General features: G+C 37.6%; 1 protein-coding gene across 3 annotated transcripts in view; it reads left to right on the forward strand.

Annotated features, from left to right (window-relative positions):
- Window positions 1-5,539, forward strand: part of CNTNAP4 (contactin associated protein family member 4) — a 292,651-nt gene extending 287,112 nt beyond the window's left edge. For 2 of the 3 annotated variants that reach the window (XM_054454620.2, XM_054454621.2), the window contains one exon: window positions 3,249-5,539. In XM_054454620.2, coding sequence (XP_054310595.1) covers window positions 3,249-3,442 — 194 coding nt within the window. In that variant the 3' untranslated portion in view covers window positions 3,443-5,539. The remainder of the gene's footprint in view (window positions 1-3,248) is intronic. The other variant, XM_063654023.1, reaches the window with a different exon arrangement.
- Window positions 5,540-23,713: the final 18,174 nt, after the last annotated feature.

Here is a 23,713-nt window from a genome sequence, read left to right on the forward strand (position 1 = left end):
AATGATATACAAATTAAAGTTATAAAAAATAGGATTCCCATTTAATCACCAAACATGCAAAACAAAAAACCCAAAACAAACAAAAAACTCTATTTGAAGAAGAGTTAATAATTGTATGTCTAAAAGAAATACATTATACAGTAAAAACTCACTTAAAGCTATAGTATTTACAATGTGTCTAAGAGTTTAAGCTAGAATTCCTGGTCAAGCAAGTTGTCTCAGTCTTATAATATTGCTTTTTCCAGACATTCAACCAGGATAGATTCAGGTAAATATAGATACAGAGATAGATAGAAATATAGAGTGCTGTATAGTCATCAAGCCAATGCTAGAACAAAATATTTAATCTTTAGACTATTGTTGTTTTGCTCAAACATCATTGGCAAGATTTAGAGAGTTAAACAAGAAGTGCATTGATAAGTCATCCTAAAGTTATGCTAGAATGGAAACAAGTTACAGTTCATCTGTGAAATTCTCACTTAGCTCAAATTCACGGGATAGAAACAATATGGAAGGTTTGTAGTTCAGGGGCTTGCCAGGGTCCCTGAAACTAGTGATGTCTGGTTTTCGTCATTGCAGAGACTGAACTTCAGAAGCAGAGCATCTGGTAATGGCCATGTAACCTCTGAAGGCCTTGTCTGGGCCACACACAATTTATCTGCTAAATCATAATGTATCGTCCTCCAGTGTGTTACACAATCTGGTAATCTGGTAGAATTGTGGTAGAATCCTTTGTTCGTTGTCTAGTCACTCATAAATTGCACGCACTATGTAATAATAATTAATCCATCCAAGTATTTTCCAAATTGGCTGATCCCCCTATGTTCTACATCTTAGATGTTTTTTTTTTACTTGCAAAATGAATGGTATAAGATGGGATAATTTATTTAATAATACATTTAAAAGTGGTGACCCAGATGTGGTAGAGGGTTTCTGGCCAGGCTACCCAGATACAGATAGACAGATTTAGACAGAGAGAAAGCTATATATACACATCTTCATAAAAACAGATTCACACAGTGCTTTAGGTGCAGCATCACAGAGGCTGGCCACATTTTATTCATAATAACTAATTTATTTTTTATTTTTATATTTTTGGTGTAACAGGTGTCATCAAAGTTTTTCTTGAGCACAACAAATCCTGACATAGCACCTTCCCCAAATTGAGTGCTAAATTACATACATGGAACAAACAAGTTCCAGAGGCCATCCCTGATTTTGACTGTCTGGATATTCTGTCTAGACCATTGTAACATTCATTTTATAATTGCAGTTGTCTGCTGTCTATATCATATTTCAGAATTTTTCACATTGAAATTGTTCAGAATCTTTCTCTTCAAGCCAGAGGCCTGTAACTAGCCTGTAGAAATATTTATAGCAATTCAACTGTTTATTTTTTCTAAAATGAGGAGCAAAATATGTAACAACAAATATTCTGATTAAAGTTATTCATTAATTAATATGACTAATAACAAAAACAATCATATTTATTAATGAATTCTTCAGATTTCATGTACAGAATTTGGTTACCACATTTATATTAATCAGCAAGGAATTTCTACCTTTCTCAGGTAAGGCTGACCTAGCCAAAAATTGGCTTGGCTATTGGACATGCTATAATTGGCCAGGGTGAATCGGCCTAGCAGATTATATGCACAGGAATCTGTTGTGATTAATAAAAACCTTCAAATCTTTGACTTCCTCACACTCTGTTACAGTTGTATACATTTGCTTTAGAATGGAATCTTAGTTTTACCATATGAGATTTGATTCACATTGCTATTTTCATAGTACCTATTTTTGTCTAAGAAAATGACATTAGTTAGTACCTCCACTGATCTTATCGGAAAATTCTTTAAGTATTAGGCAACTCTCACACTCTTGGTGGCAGAAAATAGTTTTCCAAATTCAATTTTTCATTTGAAAGCTTGAATGTTATCATTCACAACATATGCTGTATAATTGTTTTTCTTAAAGTGACACATTTACTTCATTCATTTTAGAGAAAATGTCCACCAAATACCCAAGTCTGAACAACCATAGTTTGTCTGTTAATCATTCTTTCAAATAAAAATGGTGTTACATGAAGCAAAAAGCAACTAATTCAGTTCACAACTCAAAGGTTCATGTAAGTGCTCTTCCTGGAGACAATGATCAGACTTCAGAGTGCACCAGAAGTACTTTATTTCTATTTCCCATTTTAACACACAAAATGTTAGAAAGTCTTGCAGTCAAGGGTCAAGATTTAATTAAATGAATAGTTTTTACAGCTTCATTAAGGAGATTCTTAAATAAATTTGGCTTTTTATTCCTTTTCCTACAATTGTCTGGCAGTGTAATGTTTTCTACTTCATGAATTCAATGATTATTATTATTGTTTTGTGTCCTTGCCTTAATTTGTGCTAAGTACCAGGAATTTTACCTAACCTTGTTTTATACCAAATTTGGTTCCGTATTAAAATGGAAATGGAAATGTCAACAGAGTGAAAAAGACGTCTTAGAATTATCATGAAAATAGTTTTGAGCCCCTGTGTCCTCTCAAAGTGTCCCAGAGACCACTACAGGTCTACAGATCACACTTTGAGGACTACTGACCTAATACAATGCCAGCGTTGGTAACCATTGGCATAGTTAAGAATCGCAGTACTTAGCATTTGTATTTACAACTAGAAGTGTTAAAACAACATTCCTCATATAGAAATAATTTAAGCATATCTATATATGTTTTATTGGTCAGAATGATTTATTTACATAACCCATTTCTGCTGTTCAGCAGTATAACAAATAATTGAATAATAATTTCTTTAAAATGTTTACATATTTAATCACAAAACAGTTTAATCATTTTATGATGTTGCTACTACATAATTTCAAAATAATTAAAACTAATATGAAGTGGTCACATGGCCACATGGTCCTAGAGACATATAGTATTAACTATATCATATTTAATATGAATATATTATATTTAATACCTTGTGTTAAATATAAATGCACTAAGTAAATCCAATATAACATGCATTCAGAATAAATGTAGGTGAACCCACAAGGCTAGTAGAACTCAGAAATAAACTCAACATGCAATGATACTGCTTGAGCCAGAAATACCTGAAGTTTTTATATTTCCAATTTATATGTAGTAGATGCTTAGGTGGAAAATAATGTTATGATGACTTATTAAGCAATGAAGTCAGCACAGTTTCTATTCAGACAGAAATTCTGACTTTATATTTCTTTTCTCTCTCTAGGTCTGATAGCTGTTGTGATTTTTATCTTGCTTTGCATCACTGCCATAGCTGTTCGCATTTATCAGCAGAAAAGGTTATATAAAAGAAGTGAGGCAAAAAGGTCAGAGAATGTAGACAGTGCTGAGGCTGTTCTGAAAAGTGAGCTTAATATTCAAAATGCAGTCAATGAAAATCAGAAAGAGTACTTCTTCTGATTGGCAGCTATGATTTAACACAAAATTATGATAGTTTGTTTTAATAGCCAGGGGCTCTCAATGGACAAATGAATGCTCTTACACTGAATGTACAGGCAATGGGCTTGCAGCACTGCCATCTTGCCATGTCCAGGCTTGGGGTGGCTCCAGGAAGCCTCGTCCAGTGATATATTTCTCATAGCATTCATTCTATGGAACAAGACATTAGATATTGCTGTTAATTTACAACTGTTCTGGTATGATCTAAAACAAGTTTAACCTGCTTAATGGCTACAGTTTTTATATGTGAAAACTGTAGCCTTGGTCTCTTAACCATGTAATACATAAGTTTTGTTAGAGGTAAAAATTAAATTTGGACTATACTGACCTTGCTTTATTTGAGAACATTTGCTGTGTTTGCTTTTGTCTCCCCGTGGTGTTCTTCATAGACCTGGAAATGCTTCTCAGATCCTGTTTGGCCGGTGTTTGCATCTTCAGTGGCCACAAGCATAATAAAGCCCCTTTGCCTTTCTCTGTATTATATTCAATACAATACATCAATAGTCTTGAAAAATGTTTTGTTGTCTTTGCTTTGTTTGTATTGCTCATTATTCTATTTGTCTCTTCTTAATAATGTTGAATACATTTGGTTTTGAGTGTCATTGGACTTCAGCTCTGAACATACAAGTTGTATTTAACAAGACTCAGAAAGTACTTAACAAGACTCAGAAAGTACAGTGGTTGTTAGAATGTAATGTCTTTCCTTTTAAAAAAAGTTTTCCAATTAATTTGCTACCATTGTTTGATGGTGACAGTAATTAAGACCCTGAGTAATGCCAATTTTCCAAAGAATGTAAAATGTTTTCAACTAAACTGTTGATATATTAAAAAAATTCTTAACACAGCAAAAAATTATTATTTAATTTACAACTGTAATACCTCAAATGAAATATACTTATGAGAATATTTTCCCCAAACCTATATCAGTTCTTTATTGGTTTACATTTCTGTTTTTATGAAGTTTATCACAAACTTTGCCTTGATCTTCAATGATTATACTTCACGAATCATCTTATATATTACAAAAAAAGAGGCAAATTGAAGTATAGAGACCCATTTCCCATTCTGAAATATATACCCCTTCAGGTGTACATTTTGCTGTGCATAGACTTCCAGTACATACTTTTTGAAATATGAGCTGCAACCATCAGTGATCTACACAATCAATAATTAAAGAATGCACACTCTAAGGGGAAATAGCATATTAAATAATCTACTGTGAATTTGTCATTCCAGACACTTCTCGTCTGAAACAATGGGGTGAATTTCTCAAAAATTACCAAGAATCAATCCAACTTGCTGAATGGTACATTCTGATTAGGGTGTATTATACACTAGGAGATCAAAGAATGATCAATAACCTTATGGAACTGTTACAATAATTAATCCTGAGACCATGCATACAAGGAACTATCTTTGAATTCTGCAAGCCAGTCATACAATAAAGGCACTCTATTATCCATACTCACACCTTCAAGTGCCTCCCAAGTAAATATTGGATTTCTTAGTTTGTCTACACCAGAAGAATCTGGAAATATGTAAATTTAGCATTACTATTGTCTTATTTTCTATATTTTCCTTGTTAACTCTTCTTATAAAACCTGCCTCTCTTTTCTCATAGCACTATATCCATATTGATGTTTCTGCAAATGTCTGACTAAACCTTAAGAACCTGAATTAACATAGTAGTTTACGAAGGACTAAGGACCTATGTTGGTAAATGGTATACTCTTTTTTTGATTGGAAGATCTATGGTGACAAGGGAAGGATTTAACATAGAAATGGCATTATTTAATCGATGCAAAGCTGAATGCAAACATCATTATAGCTCTGAATCTTTTGCAGATGTTCATGTTATTTAGTAGCGGTATTAACCTCATTGGTAGCTGGACTCTAGGGAGGTTTATTGGTGAAGCCTCACAGTCCTCTGTGGTCTGCACTGCTAGAGACTCAACATTATGGCATCAAAATGCATTGACACATCCTATGCCATGCCTTTGATTTCCTGATTTGTAATCTCTTATTTTATTATTAATAAAATGCATTTTTGAACTAAAATGCAAAACGGAAGTCAATCATTTCAAAATTATCTTTCAGTAGATGTTTTTGTCCTTCAGAGTAACAGAGTCACTCATAGAGTTGGACAGCACTGACATGATTTAGTGCGAACAGTTTTACAGATGAAAAGTCCAGGATGCAGATATATCAATTGACATTCCTAAGGGGACACGTATTGGTGTGTAAGTGCTGAAGTTGTGACTACAATGTCCTTTTTTACTCCACATGATATTGATCTTCCAAGACCTGGAATTTTGACAATTATTTAGTGGTGTAGAAAAATCTGAAGGATCTTGATACTTTCTTTGTCCACAATGATCTATAGTTCTATAGCTTATCTACTATCTTTTCTAAATGAACATCAACCTTTATTTGATAGGTCATTGCTGTTGATATGTTTGGCTTTCTTTTAAAAATATTCGGTAGGTTTATGACCCTTAACTGCAGGAGAGACAATTATTATCACTGGAGCACTTTTATATAGGCTTTGTGAAATCCACAATAGGAATTAGATGTCACTGAGGAAATCATCAAATATTTTCCTCCTGATAGAAGGATAAATTAGACACATTCTAAATCAATGCATGTTCAAGCGAATTGTTTGATTTTCAAACTCATGTATCAACTAAATGACAAATTGACTAGATACCTTCAATATATCCTGGTTGTCTTTCGCTTTTCCAAAGTCTGGATGGGAGAGAGTGGTAACATGGAGGAAAAAGTTCAGAAGCTGAATGTCTTTGTGTTGGGGATGTGGGTGGGTGAGCACATTTGTGTGTGCAACAAATAATAAGAAACGAAGATAAGGGAACAACATAGTGTACTTACAATGTGATTAAGAAAGCTGGAGCTTGGCTTTGAAGATTTGCAAATAAAAATAAAAGGGGATGGAAAATAAATCTGACTACAAGTATAATGACTTTTCCAGTACAATCTTTAAAAAATCTGTTTTTCTATTTTAACATTGTGTTTATTTATTAAAAATACATGCACATACTTAAAAAATCAAATAGCTCAAGAAAGCTTAGAAAAATAGCTTTCCATTGCCAGATCCCCTTCCCAACACCTAACAACTCTTTTAACTGTCTCTTTCGCTGTCTCTGTTTATAAATAACCTGCAGCTACAGATTAGGTTCCCTGGGAAGCAAACTTTGAGACAGAGATTATGCTGGAAGAATCTGTTAGGGGCTACTGTAGATATCAACGTCTGTTGAACAAAGGATGATGTGGGATGGGGCAGATGGAGAAGTAAAGCTGTGGTATGGTCACAACAAGGGATCAGCCAACCCTGCTGACATGGTCCTTTAGTGATGTACAGAGTTAGGGTGGATGAAATGGGAATTTATACTCCTGCATTGACCAGGCATTGGATGTTAACTGCTTGATGAGGTGGGCATGAACTTGGACAAATGGCTGTTTTCAACTTAGGTGGTTCCTGAAGAGGGAGGACAAACATCACTAGCAGCTGAGAAGAATAAATTGCTGAGTCCTGAAATAGGAGTCTCAGTGGCACAGTACAGCATCTCTGAGGTTCCCCCTTGTGCTAACCAGATCCACCTGCTTCATATGTGTTCTGGGAGCAGCTCCTTCAGAATTCTAGTGAGCTTCATATCTCAGACAGGAGGGAGTAGTATGGAATAAACCACAGACCTTACCATGGCAGGTAGTCTCTCAGCTGTAGCTTGTACTCATCTTTTTCCTCCTCTACCATCCACACCAGCTGACAACACTACAAGGAGTTTGAACCCTTGTCTCCTATGACCTTCTCAGGGTATATCTGCTGTACTTTTGCAATTACTGTTAAAATTGATCAAAGAAGTATCAACATGCAAAGCACTTTTCTCCCTTCCTCAGAGTATAATGGCAGCTCCCTCACTTATTGCTGGTTACAGACAGTTACTTCTCACATACCCTCTCAGAAAATCTTGAATCGGCGAAAGATCCACATTACAGCAAAGGATAAGTGGGAGTGGGCACATTGTCATGAGATATGCCGGTCCTGTCACATTCCACACCACCAGAGGGGCTCTGTAGACCCTCAACAGGTGGTGGTGGCTGATGGCTTGCAGGCAGTAAAGACAACCCAAACCTGAAGGAAGTCATAATTCTTACTACAATGAATCTCTGTCCCTTTCAGAGTAAAGGGATCTGATGTACTCAACTTGCCACAAAATTTATCTGCTGGTAGAGAGAAATTATTTTGGGGGATGAACACTGGTCTCTGTTGTTGATCATTAGGACATTCAGGAGTGGTAGTTGCTAGATCAGTCCTGATGAGCGGGAATGCTCACTGCTCGTCTATGAGTAGCTCATACCCCTGGCTCCATGGCTACTCTGTTCATATGCTCATTGCCCCAGCACTTTGGTGGCCAGTGATTGAAGTTGGTTAATGCCAACCATGCATAGGTCATTCTATCTGCTAATTGTTGTTTACTGATTCTTCCATGATTCTTTCCATAGTGGGCAAAGAATTTTATGTTTTATGACCATTCCCACAGGTCCATTCACATGCTTCTACTTCAGACCTCCTTGTTTCCAGTCTTCCAATCTCTTTCTAGGTCTCTGACAAACTGACCAACCTACTGCCCATAAGTCCATATAGCATATAATATAACTTCATATGTATATATAAATTATAACCTTGGTCTATTCCTTTCATGCAGAGTGAATGAGCATGGGTGCCATGCAAATGTTCTGCCATTGGGAGGGCTTTCCCTCATTGCCATCTTGTGATGCCACCCCACTTGGCACTGTAGTGGTGGCATCTTCCATGTTCATCTCGCACCCATATTCCAAGTCAACCCATCCATGCCAAGATAAGATATTTCCCTTCTCCAGCAGTTGATGGTAAGAGACCCTTCATGCAGCCCTAGGTGTGAGCTGAGGGAAAGGTACTGTTGGGACAGTGGTGGATCACAGGGGTCTGGGCTACTGGCTTATGCAGCTTGCTGGCACCTGCTCATGCTTGGCCCCAGATGTATCATTTCCAGTTGATGATGCCTTCATGCTGGGCCCGGGTAACTTTATGACTTGGTGGACCTGACAGAACCCAGCTCATTATAGGCATTTCTGCCCATATTTGCTGTGCCAATGTGATGTAAGGCACTTCATCTCTAGCAGGGCCCAATAGCAAGCCAGGAACCTTTTTAGAAAGTTGTGTTTCTCTACCCCAGGTGACCTGGCACTGCTATAGTACCCTGAGTTTTTCAATGTGATGTTCCCACTGGTGACTTCCAGTGACGTCTGCATAGCATCATTTTGACCATTGCTCTGTTCCAATGTAACTTTATTCACTAAACAGGTGGTGGGTCAGATCTGGCCTACAAGCCATAGTTTTCTGATGTCTTCTCTAAACCACTGGACGTCTAATAATTGAACTGATTGGGCAGCCAATATAGCAGACCAGTGTGTTCTGCAGAATTGTCCACATGACACATGTCTCTTCAGACTGTATCAGGACAGAGAGAGGGAGTAGCCTTGGGGCAAGATTGTTTGTCCATTCCAGGTAAATGCAAACTGTTTCTAAATTTCTTTTCTAATAAGTTTGGAAAAGGATACATTGTTCAGGTTGTTTAGTCACCTAGTATACACCGGAGACCATGTTAATACGTCCTAGCTAAAGAACCACATCTGATACAGCAGCTGCAATTGAGAGTTCTGCCTGTTTAAGTTTGTGGCAGCCCATTGTTGTTCTCAACATCCTCTGGTTCCTTCGGGGGCTAGATCAGAAAATTAACTGGAGGTACTATGTGGGCCACTGACTTTGCATGTTTTCGATCCTTAAGGATAGCATTATTTTTGTCCCTCCACCCCGCCCCCCCCAGCATAGATTTGCCATTTTGGACATTGCAGGTGGGGAGGGAATAGTTTCTGCCACTTGGATTATTTTACTGTTATTGCTCTTCTTATGTCACCTCATTGTCTGAGGAACCAAAGTGGGGGCGGTATCAGCACTAGGCAAATTCATTCTAATTATATATTTGGAGAGCAGAGAAATGACTACTGCTGGGTCCATTGGCTCGACCTGAGCCAAGACTCCATTTCCTGGTGCCAATATACCTGCACTCCTTATGAGGGATGGGGATAGACTAGGAGAAAGCTCTAGTTATCAACGTCAACTCAGATCCTTTGTCCAATTGTCCTTGAAATGTTTGTCTATTCTCCTTTCTCCACATAATGTACAGTTATTATTGTAAATGGTCACAGTTCCCTTTGGAAAACCCTGGGGAATCACTAATATCTACACTCACAGGGATGCTGCAGGGTACTTTGTCCTGCAGATCTCCCTGCAAACATTTCTGCAGGCTCTTCTATATACAGTGACTTCTAGGTTTGAAAACTGACTCATGTTTAAAGACAAAGGATTGTTACTTTAACAAACTTTGAGAAAATAAACATGTTACAGAAAATTTGGAAGTATGATACATTATTACCATCTAATCTCCAGACCTTATGGATTCTCTAGCTGTCCCAATGACGTATTTTATAACAAAAGGCTCCACTTTAGAATCATGTAATACATTCAGTTGTCATTTATTTTTAGTTTGCTTTTGTTGAAGGAGTTTATTAGACTTTCCTTGACTTCCACACCCATGACGTCTTTGTAAAGCTTATAGACCACTTAGTATCACAGCCCTCAGTTTGGGTTTGGCTGACGTTTCCTCTTGATTGCATTCAGGTTATTCGTATTAGTCAATGATAGCACTGAACTGGTGCTGCGTTTTTCTCATTGCATCCTAGCAGGGGGTGCAGTGCATAATTTCAATTTGTCCAATAACTGATGATGGACAATAACTGATCACTCTGATAAACATGGTCTGTAAGGTTTCTCCACTGTAAGATTACTTCACCTCTATCCTCCAACTGCAGGTCTCAACATTTCTCTGCTCCCCTTTAGTGAGCCTGCCACTGTCTCAATGCATTCTGTACTTGCTTCTCTCAAGACTGCTTCACAGCTGTCAACCCAAGGCTTCTTTTCTTCTCATGCTGGGAATTCCCTCCATCTCATTCCTGATGTATCTGTTGAATCCCCAGTGTCTTCCTCCTTATGCCTTTCTCATGTTCAACTGACTCACTCATTTTGATGAAATAAATCTTGCAGTTCCTTTCAGAGAAACAAAATGTGGGAGGCAAGCATTTTGAGAATGTTTATGTTCATAAATATATTTATTTTCACATTAGATCAACAGATTTATGAAATACATAATTGTAATTTGCAATTAATTTGCTTTCAGAATTTTTATGGCATTGCACCACTGAATTTTATTTTTAAATGATAGAACTTGTACGTTTGTAAAGTCTATTGATCTTTCTTTGTGATTTCTTCCTTTTTATTATTTTTTAAATGTTTTTCTTCATTTGAATACTGTAAAATTAACCCTTGTGATATATACCTCTGTGAGCTTATACAAGTGCATAGTATTATGTGTGCACCTATACAACCATAATATAGAACTGTTTCATCACTCCCTAAAATTCCCTCAGGCTTTTTCTTTGTGGTCAGCCCCTCTCCCCACTTCCTTACTCTGGTAATCACTTATCTGTTGTCCATACTTACATTTTTGCATTTTCTAGAATGCCATATAAATGGGACCATACAGTACGCCATCTTTTGAGTTTTGCTTCTTTCACTTCAGGAAAGACCCATTCCATGTTTTTTTTTGCTGAATAATATTTATTATATGAAAGTATCACAGATTTTTCATTCACCTGTTGATGAAAACAACGCTGTTTGCAGTTTTTGCAATTATAAATAAAGGTGCTATCAAATTCCCATTTTGTTTTTTGTGTGAACATAAATTTTTATTTCTCTTAGGTAAATGCCTAGAATTGGAATTTCTGTATCATATGGTAAGGGAATGTATGACTTTATAAGAAATTGCCAAAATTGCTATTTTAGTTTGCATTTACACCAGCAATGAATGAGAGTTTGTGTGGGTCTGCATTCTCAACATTTAATATTGTCAGTTTGTATGTTTTGGGTTTTCCTTAAGTCCCTGTCATAGGCATACAGTTGAAGAGTTCAAGAGTAGCCAAGAAATCCCTTGATTCTGATACCACTTGTGAGTTTGAGGATCCTCAAGATGACCTTCAGCTTCAATAATTTGATAGAATGATTCACAGAACACCCAGAAAGATACCATGCTAGTGGTATAGTTTATTACAGCAAAAGGTTACAGATTAAAGTTACCATAGGAAAAAGACACAGCATCCAGTAGAGTTCTAAGTGTGAACTTTCAGTTGTCCTCTCCCAGTGGAACTGTGAACAGTGCTAAATTCTTCCAGCAACAATGTGTGCAATATGCATGAAGTATTGCCCACCAGGGAAGCTTACTTGAGTCTTGGTGTGCAGTTTTTTCCTGGGGCGTGGTCACAGAGACGTGGTTGATTGCCTGCATGGCTGAAGTTATTCTCTAAAAGTTTCTTTGCCATAAATCACATTATTTGCATAGACTCTCTGATGTCGCCAGAGTTCCCAAGCCTGGCTAATTTTTTGGATTTTTAGTAGAGATGGGGTTTCACCATGCTGGCCAGTCTGGTCTCGAACTCCTGATCTCAGGTGATCCATCTACCTCAGCCTCCCAAAGTGCTGGGATTATGAGCATCAGCCACCACATCCAGCCTCTTCATTTACAAAATCAGCAATGGCAGGTCAAGTCTTTCTCAAATGCATCACTGAGACCTCTTCTTTTTCCTTCTCCTTCTATTTTTAAGAACACTTTTAATTACATTGAGACCACAATCCAGATAATCAAATCATTAAGCATAATCTCCCTATTTAATGCCAATTGATTTGTGTCCTGTATTCCATCTGCAACCTTGTTCCCCTTTGCTATGTTTGGCATGTATTCACAGGTTGCAGGGACTAGGATGTGGACAGCTTTGCAGGACATTATTCTGCTTATCACACCCCCATTCCCTGTAATTTGCTTCATTCAACTAGGCCTGAGATCCTTCACTTCAAAATCTTTTTGTTTGAACTTTTCCAGAAACTGATGTTCAGGTGTCTCTTTATTTTTCTATGTACAAAATTCTTGAGCAGTAACTGCCTATGCCCATATTTCCTGAGTCAGGTATATCATGTGTAGTCCATTTCTTTTTATGAATCTGACTTTTATTATACAAAGAAAATGCAAATAGTGAATCTCACCGGAATGAAACTTAGACTTCTCCTATGAATCTAGCTGCCAGCTAAGCCTTCCCTCTTTCTCCTAAAAAAGGACTGAAAACTCTCACAACTCGAGTTGCTTAGTGCCTTCATCTTGTTTCTGAAAATTAGAAGCAGTAATAATAATTTTTGAGACGTCATTACATTATCAACATCTATTTTATCAAGGCAGGCACTACTAACAACAGTTCTTATCATAATTCTTTGTGTCATACCAGACTAACTTGGGCTTGCTCTTAATAAATGATTTCCTTATTTCATGTGCTGATACTGGACATGAATTTATGCCTATTGAACCAGCACATCTGCTTCCAAGCTGTTCATTTGATAAACTTTCAGGTAAAGTATGTTCTTGCTGAATGAATTCATGTTTTCATTCAAAATAGGCTGTTATAAATGATTCATGTTCCTCTATATTTTCCACAGGAGCAAATTAATTTTTTAATTGAGCAGTGAAATGACCTGTTCTTTCAAAATACATATTAAAAAATATGGTTACAAATGACTATGAGGATTGAAACACTTCTTGCAATAATTTTTTTCATTTGCTGGAGATCTCTGACAAAGTTTTCTTGTTTGCTGGAGTTCCGTGACAAACTTTTTATAGCACAAATAAATTATTGGAGAACAGCATCTTCTGGAATGAGATTGTAGTTGTATGAAAAAAAAAACACATATAGCAAGAGTACTCTATCTTAACTTACAAAACACACAAAAAAGTAAACACTGACCAAACTAATTTCAAATTAGGCACAATCTTTATATTAAGAACTATTGGTGATAATGTTGGTAATACTTTTTGAATGGTGTTACATTTTCTGTCCACACATCATTTTTCTACCTATGATTTGTATAAAGTAATCTCTCGTCTTTCCTGATGGCTGTCTTGGTGGAAATACAGTCCCATTTGATCTTACCATCGTTGAAATTTCATGATGTATGAAACTGATAGAATGTTGAAATGTTCCTAAAAGTGTCTTTGTAGCAATTTCGCTTTTTCTGTTGACTTCTATAATGAAACTGAAGCTTAGGTACAGAAGTTAGGCTATAAGACACAGTATAAACTTAGAGTTAGTCTTATTCTTGAAATCCACGATTTGAAGGGAAATATTTTTTGAGATATTAATAATATTCTTTTAAAAATTGCTACTAATTTGCCAAAATGAATCATAGTTACACACATGCAATGATTTATTGTATACGAATGCATTCCTATTGAAGGAGTGGTTTATGGAGAAGTGTAGAATCTCCTACTGATTTCCAGGCAGTTCAGTGAAACCAAGGCAAACTTCAGCCTAATTCACACAGCTTTCAAATACCATCCATTTCTTTAAAACCCAAATACAAATAGTTTGAGCTCCTGTCTTGAGACTTTAGAAAGTTAGATCTTCTAGGTAGGTATCTTCTCTCCCCTATGCTTTTCCAGAGATCCTAAAATAATGGTGTCAGGTTCAACTAACTCATTTTTGTACTTATAAGTTACTTCAGCCAATTAGCCCACATTAGATTACTTAGTGACCAAACTAGAGTTTAGCTTACCTCTGTTTTTCATGACCAGCTGCTTCTGGCTGAAGCTCAGGTCTTCCCCTTAATTCACCAGATACAGTGATGATGACATCACAGCTTTTAAGATAAAAATTATGGAGGATTTGAAATAACAGACTAACTATATATGCAGAAAAAGTGAATTCAGTTGGAAATCCATTATCACATTTCTTAGAATCCACCAATCATGCCATTCCAAGGGTTCTCCTACTTAGTCCTCAGTACTTTTGTCCGCCTGCCCAGGTGGCACAATTCTCACCCCCAAGCATAAAGGCCACAGTCCAAAAGAAAGGGCAGTTTCTTGTCAACGCCTGATTTCTTTCTGCCCTAGTGTCAGTGACAATAATACTCTTGGTGGAAACCTCTACTCAGACGCAGGATAGGGTCTAGCTCCCAAGACATTGACAGGAAAATCAAAATGTTTGACAGTGCATTTTTTTCCCCAGAGTATAGAATATTCATCCTTGCAGTGTACCAGCTGGAAGATTCTGACATACCCTCTGTTTTACATCCTGTAGACCCACTACTGGGTTGACATGAAGATCAACCTCATTTTTCATGCTCTACTCCTTACTCCAGCAATGCATCTTTCTGCGACTCCCCATTGTTGGTGTCTTCCAGCGTTTCACATTTCGTGGAAGAGCAATGCTATACACCTAGCTGTGAAAAGTTAAAAACAAGCCAGGAGTCCACGTTTATCACACTCCCTATGTGATCCATCTCCACAATCTGGCTATTTATTTCTTAAATATATTATAAATCTATCCCATATCTCTTTCTCCAAAAATCCCCATTCAAGATTGCTATCTCTTGGATAATTCACTGAAGTGGCTGCCTAATTAGCCTATCATATCAGGACTGTAAACTTCTCAACTGATATGGTTTGCATCTGTGTCCTCACCAAATCTCATGTTGAATTGTAATCCCTAATGTTGGAGGTGAGGCCTGGTGGGAGGTGATTGGATCATGGGCTGTTTCTCCTGAGTGGTTTAACACCATCCGTCTTGGTACTGTCCTTGCCACAGTGACTGAGTTCTCATTAGATTCAGTTGTTTGAAAGTGTGTAGCACCCCCCCACACACACACACACAAACACCTTTCTCTCTCTTGCTGCTTCTACCATGTTAGGTGCCTTGCTCCTCCTTTTCCTCCCGCAATGATTGGAAGTTTCCTGAGGTCTCCACAGAAGCAGAAGCCTTTATTCTTCCTGTATAGCCTGCAGAACTGTGAAGCAATTTAAATCTTTTCTTTATAAATTATGCAGTCTCAGATATTTCTTTATAGCAGTGCAAGAACGAACTAATACATCAACATGGTAGCCATTCTCTACTCTGCAAGCCTGTCTTTATGTCATCTCTCACTCACTATTTCTCTTTAGCACTTTCTCCTTGTTCTTAGGATGAAGGCACAATTTTGTAACACGACTGTAACTAAACCCCATGAGATCAGTGGATGTGTTTTTTTTGTGTCTTACATTCAGTCCCCAGCACTGAGCACAGGGTTAATTGAGTAAATATTGATCAAATAAAGATGAAAAATAAGTTGTTTTCTGTACACATATAATTGAAGGGTCAGTTTCTGGTGTCCCACCTCACAAAAAAGGAAGGAAGTACCAGTGCAAAGAATAAGGAATAATTGATTACTTTCACCTCCAGAACTTGAAGCACCCCTGGTTATGCTCAAATGCAACTTCTGCTATTAACAAAACAGATTTACCCCTCCCACACACCACTCCATTTATCAACAAATATATTAATAAAGTTTCTTTAATCAAAGTATCTTATATATATAATATGATACCATGGACTATAAATCATGCTGCTATAAAGACACATGCACACGTATGTTTATTGTGGCACTATTCACAATCGCAAAGACTTGGAACCAACCCAAATGTCCAACAATGATAGACTGGATTAAGAAAATGTGGCACATATACGCCATGGAATACTATGCAGCCATAAAAAATGATGAGTTCATGTCCTTTGTAGGGACATGGATGAAACTGGAAATCATCATTCTCGGTAAACTATCGCAAGGACAAAAAACCAAACACCACATATTCTCACTCATAGGTGGGAACTGAACAATGAGAACACATGGACACAGGAAGGGGAACATCACACTCTGGGGACTGTTGTGGGGTGGGGGAAGGGGTGAGGGATAGCATTAGGAGATATACCTATTGCTAAATGACAAGTTAATGGGTGCAGCACACCAGCATGGCACATGTATACATATGTAACTAACCTGCACATTGTGCACATGTACCCTAAAACTTAAAGTATAATAAAATAAATAAATAAATAAACCTTCTTTTACTTCTCTTACAGAGAAGCAAAAAAGAAAGAAAAAAATAGCCAAACTCATTTAAGAATGTCCTTAATGTGGCCGGCCATGGTGGCTCACGCCTGTAATCCCAGCACTTTGGGAAGCCAAGGTGGGCGGATTACGAGGTCAGGAGAGCGAGACCATCCTGGCTAACATGGTGAAACCCCGTCTCTATTAAAAACACAAAAGAATTAGCCGGGCGTATTGGCGGGCACGGTGGCGGGTGCCTGTAGTCCCAGCTACTCGGGAGGCTGAGGCAGGAGAATGGCCTGAACCCGGGAGGCAGAGCTTGCAGTGAGCCGAGATCGCGCCACTGCACTTCAGCCTGGGCGACAGAGTGAGACTCCGTCTCAAAAAAAAAAAAAAAAAAAAAAAAAGGAATGTCTTTAATGAAGTTGTAAAAATTATTCATTTAATTGTAAAAATTATTCATTTAATTAAAGCTTGACTCTTGACTGCAAGTCTTTTCAGTGTTCTGTGTGTTAAAATGGGAAATATACATAAAGTACTTCTGGTGTACCCTGAAGTATGATGCACAGGAAACTTTGTTCTTCAGTTATAATTCTTATATTGTCCAGCCCTTGTATGTCTTATTTGCTCTTAATAAAATATGCTAGCCTCCATTCCAATTTTTCACATTTTAAGAAAGAGCGCTGTCATAATCAGTTATTTATTTTTGCCTGTTCAGCAGTAATCATGCCACTATGTAGAACTGACAGCTGGTTGCTCAATAATTATTTGATGCAAAACTTTCTTCTTTTGAGTTCACATAATATATATATATAAACATGTTATATATATAACATGAACATATATATAACATGAACATATATATAACATATGATATATATATATATACACAGACACACACACACACAGTGGGTTGACAATTACAAACACTGTTATAAGTATTTGCATTAAAAGAAAAAGGGTATAGTTTGAGGATAATAGATTAGGCAGTGCATTTGAATTGGAAAAAATTGGGAGTTTTCAATATCTCAGTGGCCTTAGATAAGTCAATGGGTATATCATATTTTCTAATACAGTTCTAATAATAAATTAGGCAGTGCATTTGAGTTGGAAAAAAATTGGGAGTTTTCAATATTGCCAATGGTCTTACATAAGTCATTGGGTGTATCATATTTTCTAATACAGTTCTGAGAAAGGATAGGTAGTCAAGGAAGTGACCATGTTCTCTTGGGAGGCAGCAACCTTGGTGACCACTCAGTCAACACAATAAGCCTCAGCCTTCGCATTGAAATTGTGCTCATACAAGCAAAGCGCTCTTCAGTAGGGACTTCCCCTTCTAGAGAGCATGCGCATTTCATTTTTTTTTTTTTTTTTTTTGAGACGGGGGTCTTGTTCTGTGGCCCAGGCTGGAGTGCAGTGGTGCGATCTCCGCTCACTGCAAGCCCTGCCTCCCGGGTTCATGCCATTCTCCTGCCTCAGCCTCCCGAGTAGCTGGAACTACAGGTGCCCGCCACCATGCCTGGCTAATTTTTTGTATTTTTAGTAGAGACAGGGTTTCACCGTGTTACCCAGGATGGCCTCGATCTCCTGACCTCATGATCCACCCGCCTCCACCTCCCAAAGTGCTGGGATTACAGGCGTGAGCCACCGCGCCCAGCCGAGCATGCACATTTTGATTTTACCTGTCTTTGAACTGACTCTTTTGCTCATTATAATAGTAAAAACACACACCTGGGTGGAGATTTAAGATGCTAATGTGACATGTGATGTATGAACAAGCATGTACAGCTACTGCACATGGGCATCCGGAATACCACACAGAACATGCTTACTAGTAACACCTCTTTCCACCTCCTTATGAATAATCACGTAAGGCTACCATAAAGGGAGTCTCCCTAAGTGCCAGTCTCTGCTGTCTCATCCTTATGAGCAGCCCACCCAAAATTTCCTTTCTCAGCATACTGTTTATTCTGTACTTAACTTTCAAAATATTCTCTTTTGCAATAAATTACTCTATGCTGATCTTCTTTTGCTGTGTGTCTCTTGTTTAAATTCTTTTAAACCAAGAAGACAAGAACCGACATATCACATCAGCTGTCACCATTTCTATTTGGTTTTTAATTGTTTGATTTGAAATCCACTTGAATGGATGAGAGAGAGAGAGAATGAACTCTTATTGGACTGGATGCTGCAATTTGCTTCAATGTATTTAGCTCTGAGGACCTGGAATGCAACCCACATGCTGTGGCTTACGTAAGAGTCAGTATGACTCCATTTATAAGTGACTTTAGCCTGTAGAAGGATTGAGGGTGATTGCTTTCAGTTACTTGAATAAAACTGGTAGAAACATAGGTGGCCCTTCAGTTATTTTTTTATGCATCTTGCTGACTATTGTTTTTCTTTTTAAATGGACATTTAGTACCTATTTAGAACAATAAAACACCTCAAAACAAACATTAAGCAAAATATAGCCAATCTATCACATGCCCAGCTTCTCTTGATAGTCATAACCATGAATAGACTGGCCATTACACAGTAAATTCTACATTTTTACAAGTTGCTTTATAGATTCATTTTGTGATCACTAGTAAACCTATTTAGCAAGTATCTAATTAAGAAAACCTTAATAAAAGCCAATTACTCAATGCCCCAAATTTACTAAATTTTATTTTTGGGGTACTAAGATGTGTTTTAAATTAGTCACATTATACATATTAGTGCTAAAAATGTTGCCCATGTGCAATACCAATTTACCCACAATAGCACTTACGGGCAATTAACAGTTCATTTTTGCATGCTATACTCATTAGCAGTTTTCTTTTATTTATTGAGATGTATAAAGAGTATAACTACGTCTGAGGCAGGAGAATGGTGTGAACTTGGGAGGCGGAGCTTGCAGTGAGCCGAGATCGCACCACTGCACTCCAGCCTGGACGAGAGCGAGATGCCGTCTCAAAAAAAAAAAAATTTAAAAAAATGTATAACTACGTATATTGTGAATGCATTTTATTAGTAATTGGGCTGGACTTTGACTCATCAATGTACCTGGCAGTTTACATGGGAGGAGGCGTCCATTTGTATACCACTAGCAACTTTCAGAAGAATAAACTCAAATGTGTACCAGCAGGGAGATAAAAATGCCTCAGTAATGTGTTTGGTTTACTTTGCAAATAGCACAAGGAAGGACAGGTCCACAGGAAAATGCTACACTTCTGTCTTTTAAAAAATATTTTTATTAAAATAATTTCAAATTTACAAAAAAGTTGCAAAACTGTTACAGAGAGCCCACATTTACCCTTCTCCCAGCTTCTATAATGTTAACAGCTGACATGATCTGACTTCAACATCAAAGCCAGAAAGTTAACATGAGTTACTAACCTACAAATCTAATGCAAATTCTTCCAGTTTTGTTCTGACATCCAGTTTGGGTGTACTTGGTCCTTGTGTCTTTTTAATATCCTTCAATTTGTCACACTTCGTGTTTCCTCACCTTCTGCGACCTTGACACTTCAAAGTTTTTAAAATAACTGATCAGCTCTTTTGTAGAATGTCACACAATTTTGGTTTGCCTGATGTTTTCTCATGGTTAAATCAAACTTATGCATTGTTTGGCAAGAATACCACAGAGGTGATGTAGCCTTCTCGGTATATGATATCCTGGGGTGCTTATGTCAATAGGTCCTATTACGTGTGCAATGGACCTTGAACTCTTGGTCAATGTGGTATCTGACAGATTTCTTTGTAAAGTTGCTTTGAGCCTACACTGATAGCTTGTCTTCAAAATTTCCTTCACTCATTTTAACATCCATCAGTGGATCTTGCTAACAACAATTATTATGGTGGTATATCCCTAATAGTGATTTTGGATTTTCCTCACTCTTTCTGAATTTATTAATTTTTATTTTCTATAAGGAAGAGCTGCCCCTCTGCACCATTTAATTATAAATTAATTTATTTATGTGTGTTAGTAAGGAAATGTGCATATTTACTTTATTCCTGAGTTGTAATTCAGTGCGATGCCCATTTACTTTGTTGCCCAAATTGCTCTACATTTGGCCTCCTTAGTGACATCCAGTTGTGGCTTTCGGATGGACACAGTGTATCACATTATCAAGTCAGGTGGGTTTTTGTTAAATAAATTGAAGTGTAGATACTAGTATTTAGCCACAAATATTTAACGTTGGTACATTTTTAGAAGAAAAGTACCTAATGGAGCAAAAATAAGCAACTATACTTCTCTATGTGAAACACGTTTCTCGCTTCGCTTCAACAGTTTTAAACATAGCTCAGTTCAAGCCAGATTTCCCATCCTCTCCCCATTTGAAGAGAGAAGTAACTTATGGCTCCTCTTTTGTTTTGGGTTTTAAAAAGAGTCTACATTGCCGTATCCTTCTGACTCTTCATCCTTTTCATGGTGCTCATCGTTTTGTTCTAATTGACACAGAAATGTACTTACAATTTTATTCTTGAAACACTAGAGCTCTAAAGATTCTGAATCTGTTTTTAAGAACACCTTGTTTTGACACACAGCTTTTTACCCATTCCTCATGCAGTCTGGCTACATCCTGTAAGTATGTGTCCAATACAAAGAGAGCTCTGCAGCCACGCCTCCTGTCTACTTTTCTGGGCTGCGGCTACAGTTACCTGCAGACCACTTATATTTTTAGAGTATTTCAGATGGTACAATGTATTTTGTGCATCTACATTTTTTAAAAGACCAAATTTTTTCCTTTGGATGTTTTAAAACACATTTATATACATATTTATATGAAACCCCAAATACACTCATACACATACACACACATATATATTCTTGTATTTTATGTACCGTGTGTGTTTGTATGTACGTGTACTGTGTGTGTATGTGCCTATGTGTACATATATGCTTAGGTGTGTTTTATGTCCGCTGTATGTTTGGCTTTTCCTTTTATAGTCATTTGTCTGAATCATAAAAGCCTTTTTTTTTTGTTTTTTTTTTTTGAGACTGAGTCTCTCTCTGTCACCCAGGCTGGAGTGCAATAGCACAATCTCAGCTCACTGCACTGCAACCTCCACCTCCCGGGCTCAAGCAATTCTCGTGCCTCAGCCTCCCCAGTAGCTGGAATTACAGGTAAGTGCCACCATACCCAGCTAATTCTTTGTATTTTTAGCAGAGACAGGGTTTCACCATGTTGGCCAGGCTGGTCTTGAATTCCTGGCCTCAGGTGATCCACCTGCCTCAGCATCCCAAAGTGCTGGGAGTCACTGCAACTGGCCAAAAGACATTTTAAAATTCTGCTTCGCTGGACATTTATAAAAGTTGTTAGACTATTTTCCAAGTGAGATGGTTAAAGGAAACATCGTTTTGTAGACTCATTTGGCCTGCTGAATTTTCAAAGTGCCTCTGTCTTCCAAATTAGCTTTACCTAGTTAACAACACATATTCCAAAGCCCTCTCATCACAGACACCTGGCAAGTACATGCTATAAATTCTAACACTACGAGTAGCTTCCAAGGTATATGGGAGAACAGTAGTTGTTGCATAAGTCCCAAGTTATCTTTTTCCAAAGCAGCCTTCAAATCAATCACTTCACAAGATAGGATACACTCGCAAATGCTAGGGATTTCTATGACTTTGATCCACATTCTCTCTGTGGTAGATGCAATAGTTCTCAAAATTTCATGAAAATAAAAGTCATCTCAGGTGTGTATTCTTAGCCCCTATGTCAAGACATTCTGATTAAGTGTGAGTAACAGGAATTTTTATTTTTATTTTTTTCATCCAACATCTTCCTGCTGGTAGAAGGCATAACTGGAGTCAGTGGCTTGGAAGCTCTTCTTAGGTTTTGCTTGTTTGTATAGAGGAAGGCAAGGGGGGAGAGCTGCAGGAAATAGAACTGGGCATGTTTATAAAAAGCAGTGGCCTGTGGGGGTAGCGGACCTAGGGGAGCAGGTGACTTCCAGGAGGTGATGAGGCAGAATTGCTGTGGGGAAACTTGGTGAGAGTCTGGGTTCTCATTCTCAGTAAGCCAGAAACCACTCAACCTATACATTTGACCTCATCTGATTCAGTGTTGCATTTATTGACAAGGAAGTCATCTCTGTATTGATCTCAGGAAAACGAATAAATTTTAACTGTGTGTTTTCAAAATGTGCACACACCCCACAGCACTATCACACCCTCTAAGAAAAAGCTAAAATATCAACATCTGTTTTTTTTTTCAATCAATGGCAATTTTCAACTTAATGTTTCTAAATGTAACTGACCGAACTCCTTCATTCCTGGTTTGTGATATGAACAGACACCATGGGTTCATATTTTTTTATGATTAAAATGATTTTTTTTGCACACCATTTGCTCATTCTCCTGTTTCTATTTATTTTCATACTTGAATACAAGAGATAATGTAGCATTCAGCTTTCACTTCCAGCATAATGTAACCCTTTGAAGTTCATGAGTGAATGCCTAGTGTGCCAAGTAGCCTGATGTTCATTCCAGTTGAATATCTTCTGAGCTGGAAAATGTATCAGATTTCCCTAGTCTCCGGGAATTAAACAAAAGTAGCAATAATATGAATGCAAGCAAAGCTTTTTACCTAGGGATATGAACATGCTCTCAAAGTTGTGTAGAAGCAAAATATTTATTTTTTGCTGCAATTAATAAGTTAAGACCCAAGTTCTTTATTTAAAAGCAATTTGGAAAATTGGAATTCCCAAGGATATACGTTAGAATGTATAGGGCTTCTGACTTATAATTGAATAATAAACCTATATACTTATATTACTGCTGATAGAAAGTAGACCTTCTCCCCTAAATGTTTGTTTGTTTTTGTTTTTTTTTGTTTTGTTTTGTTTTTGACAGAGTCTAGCTCTGTCGCTGGGGCTGGAGTGCAGTGGTGTGATCTCGGCTTACTGCAACCTCTGCCTCCCGGGTTCAAGCGATTCTCCTGCTTCAGCCTCCCTGGTAGCTGGGACTACAGGCGACCGCCCCCATGCCTGGTAATGTTTGTATTTTTGGTAGAGATGGGGTTTCACCATGTTGACCAGGCTGCTTTCAAACTCCTGATCTCAGGTGATCCGCCCTCCTTGGCTTCCCAAAATGCTGGGATTACTGGCATGAGCCATGGCGCCTGGCCAGACCCCAACTTTAGAATTAGAAATAGAATGCTGAGAATACAAAG

The sequence above is a fragment of the Pongo pygmaeus genome, chromosome 18 (genome assembly GCF_028885625.2).
Source record: "Pongo pygmaeus isolate AG05252 chromosome 18, NHGRI_mPonPyg2-v2.0_pri, whole genome shotgun sequence".
Lineage (NCBI taxonomy): Eukaryota > Metazoa > Chordata > Mammalia > Primates > Hominidae > Pongo > Pongo pygmaeus.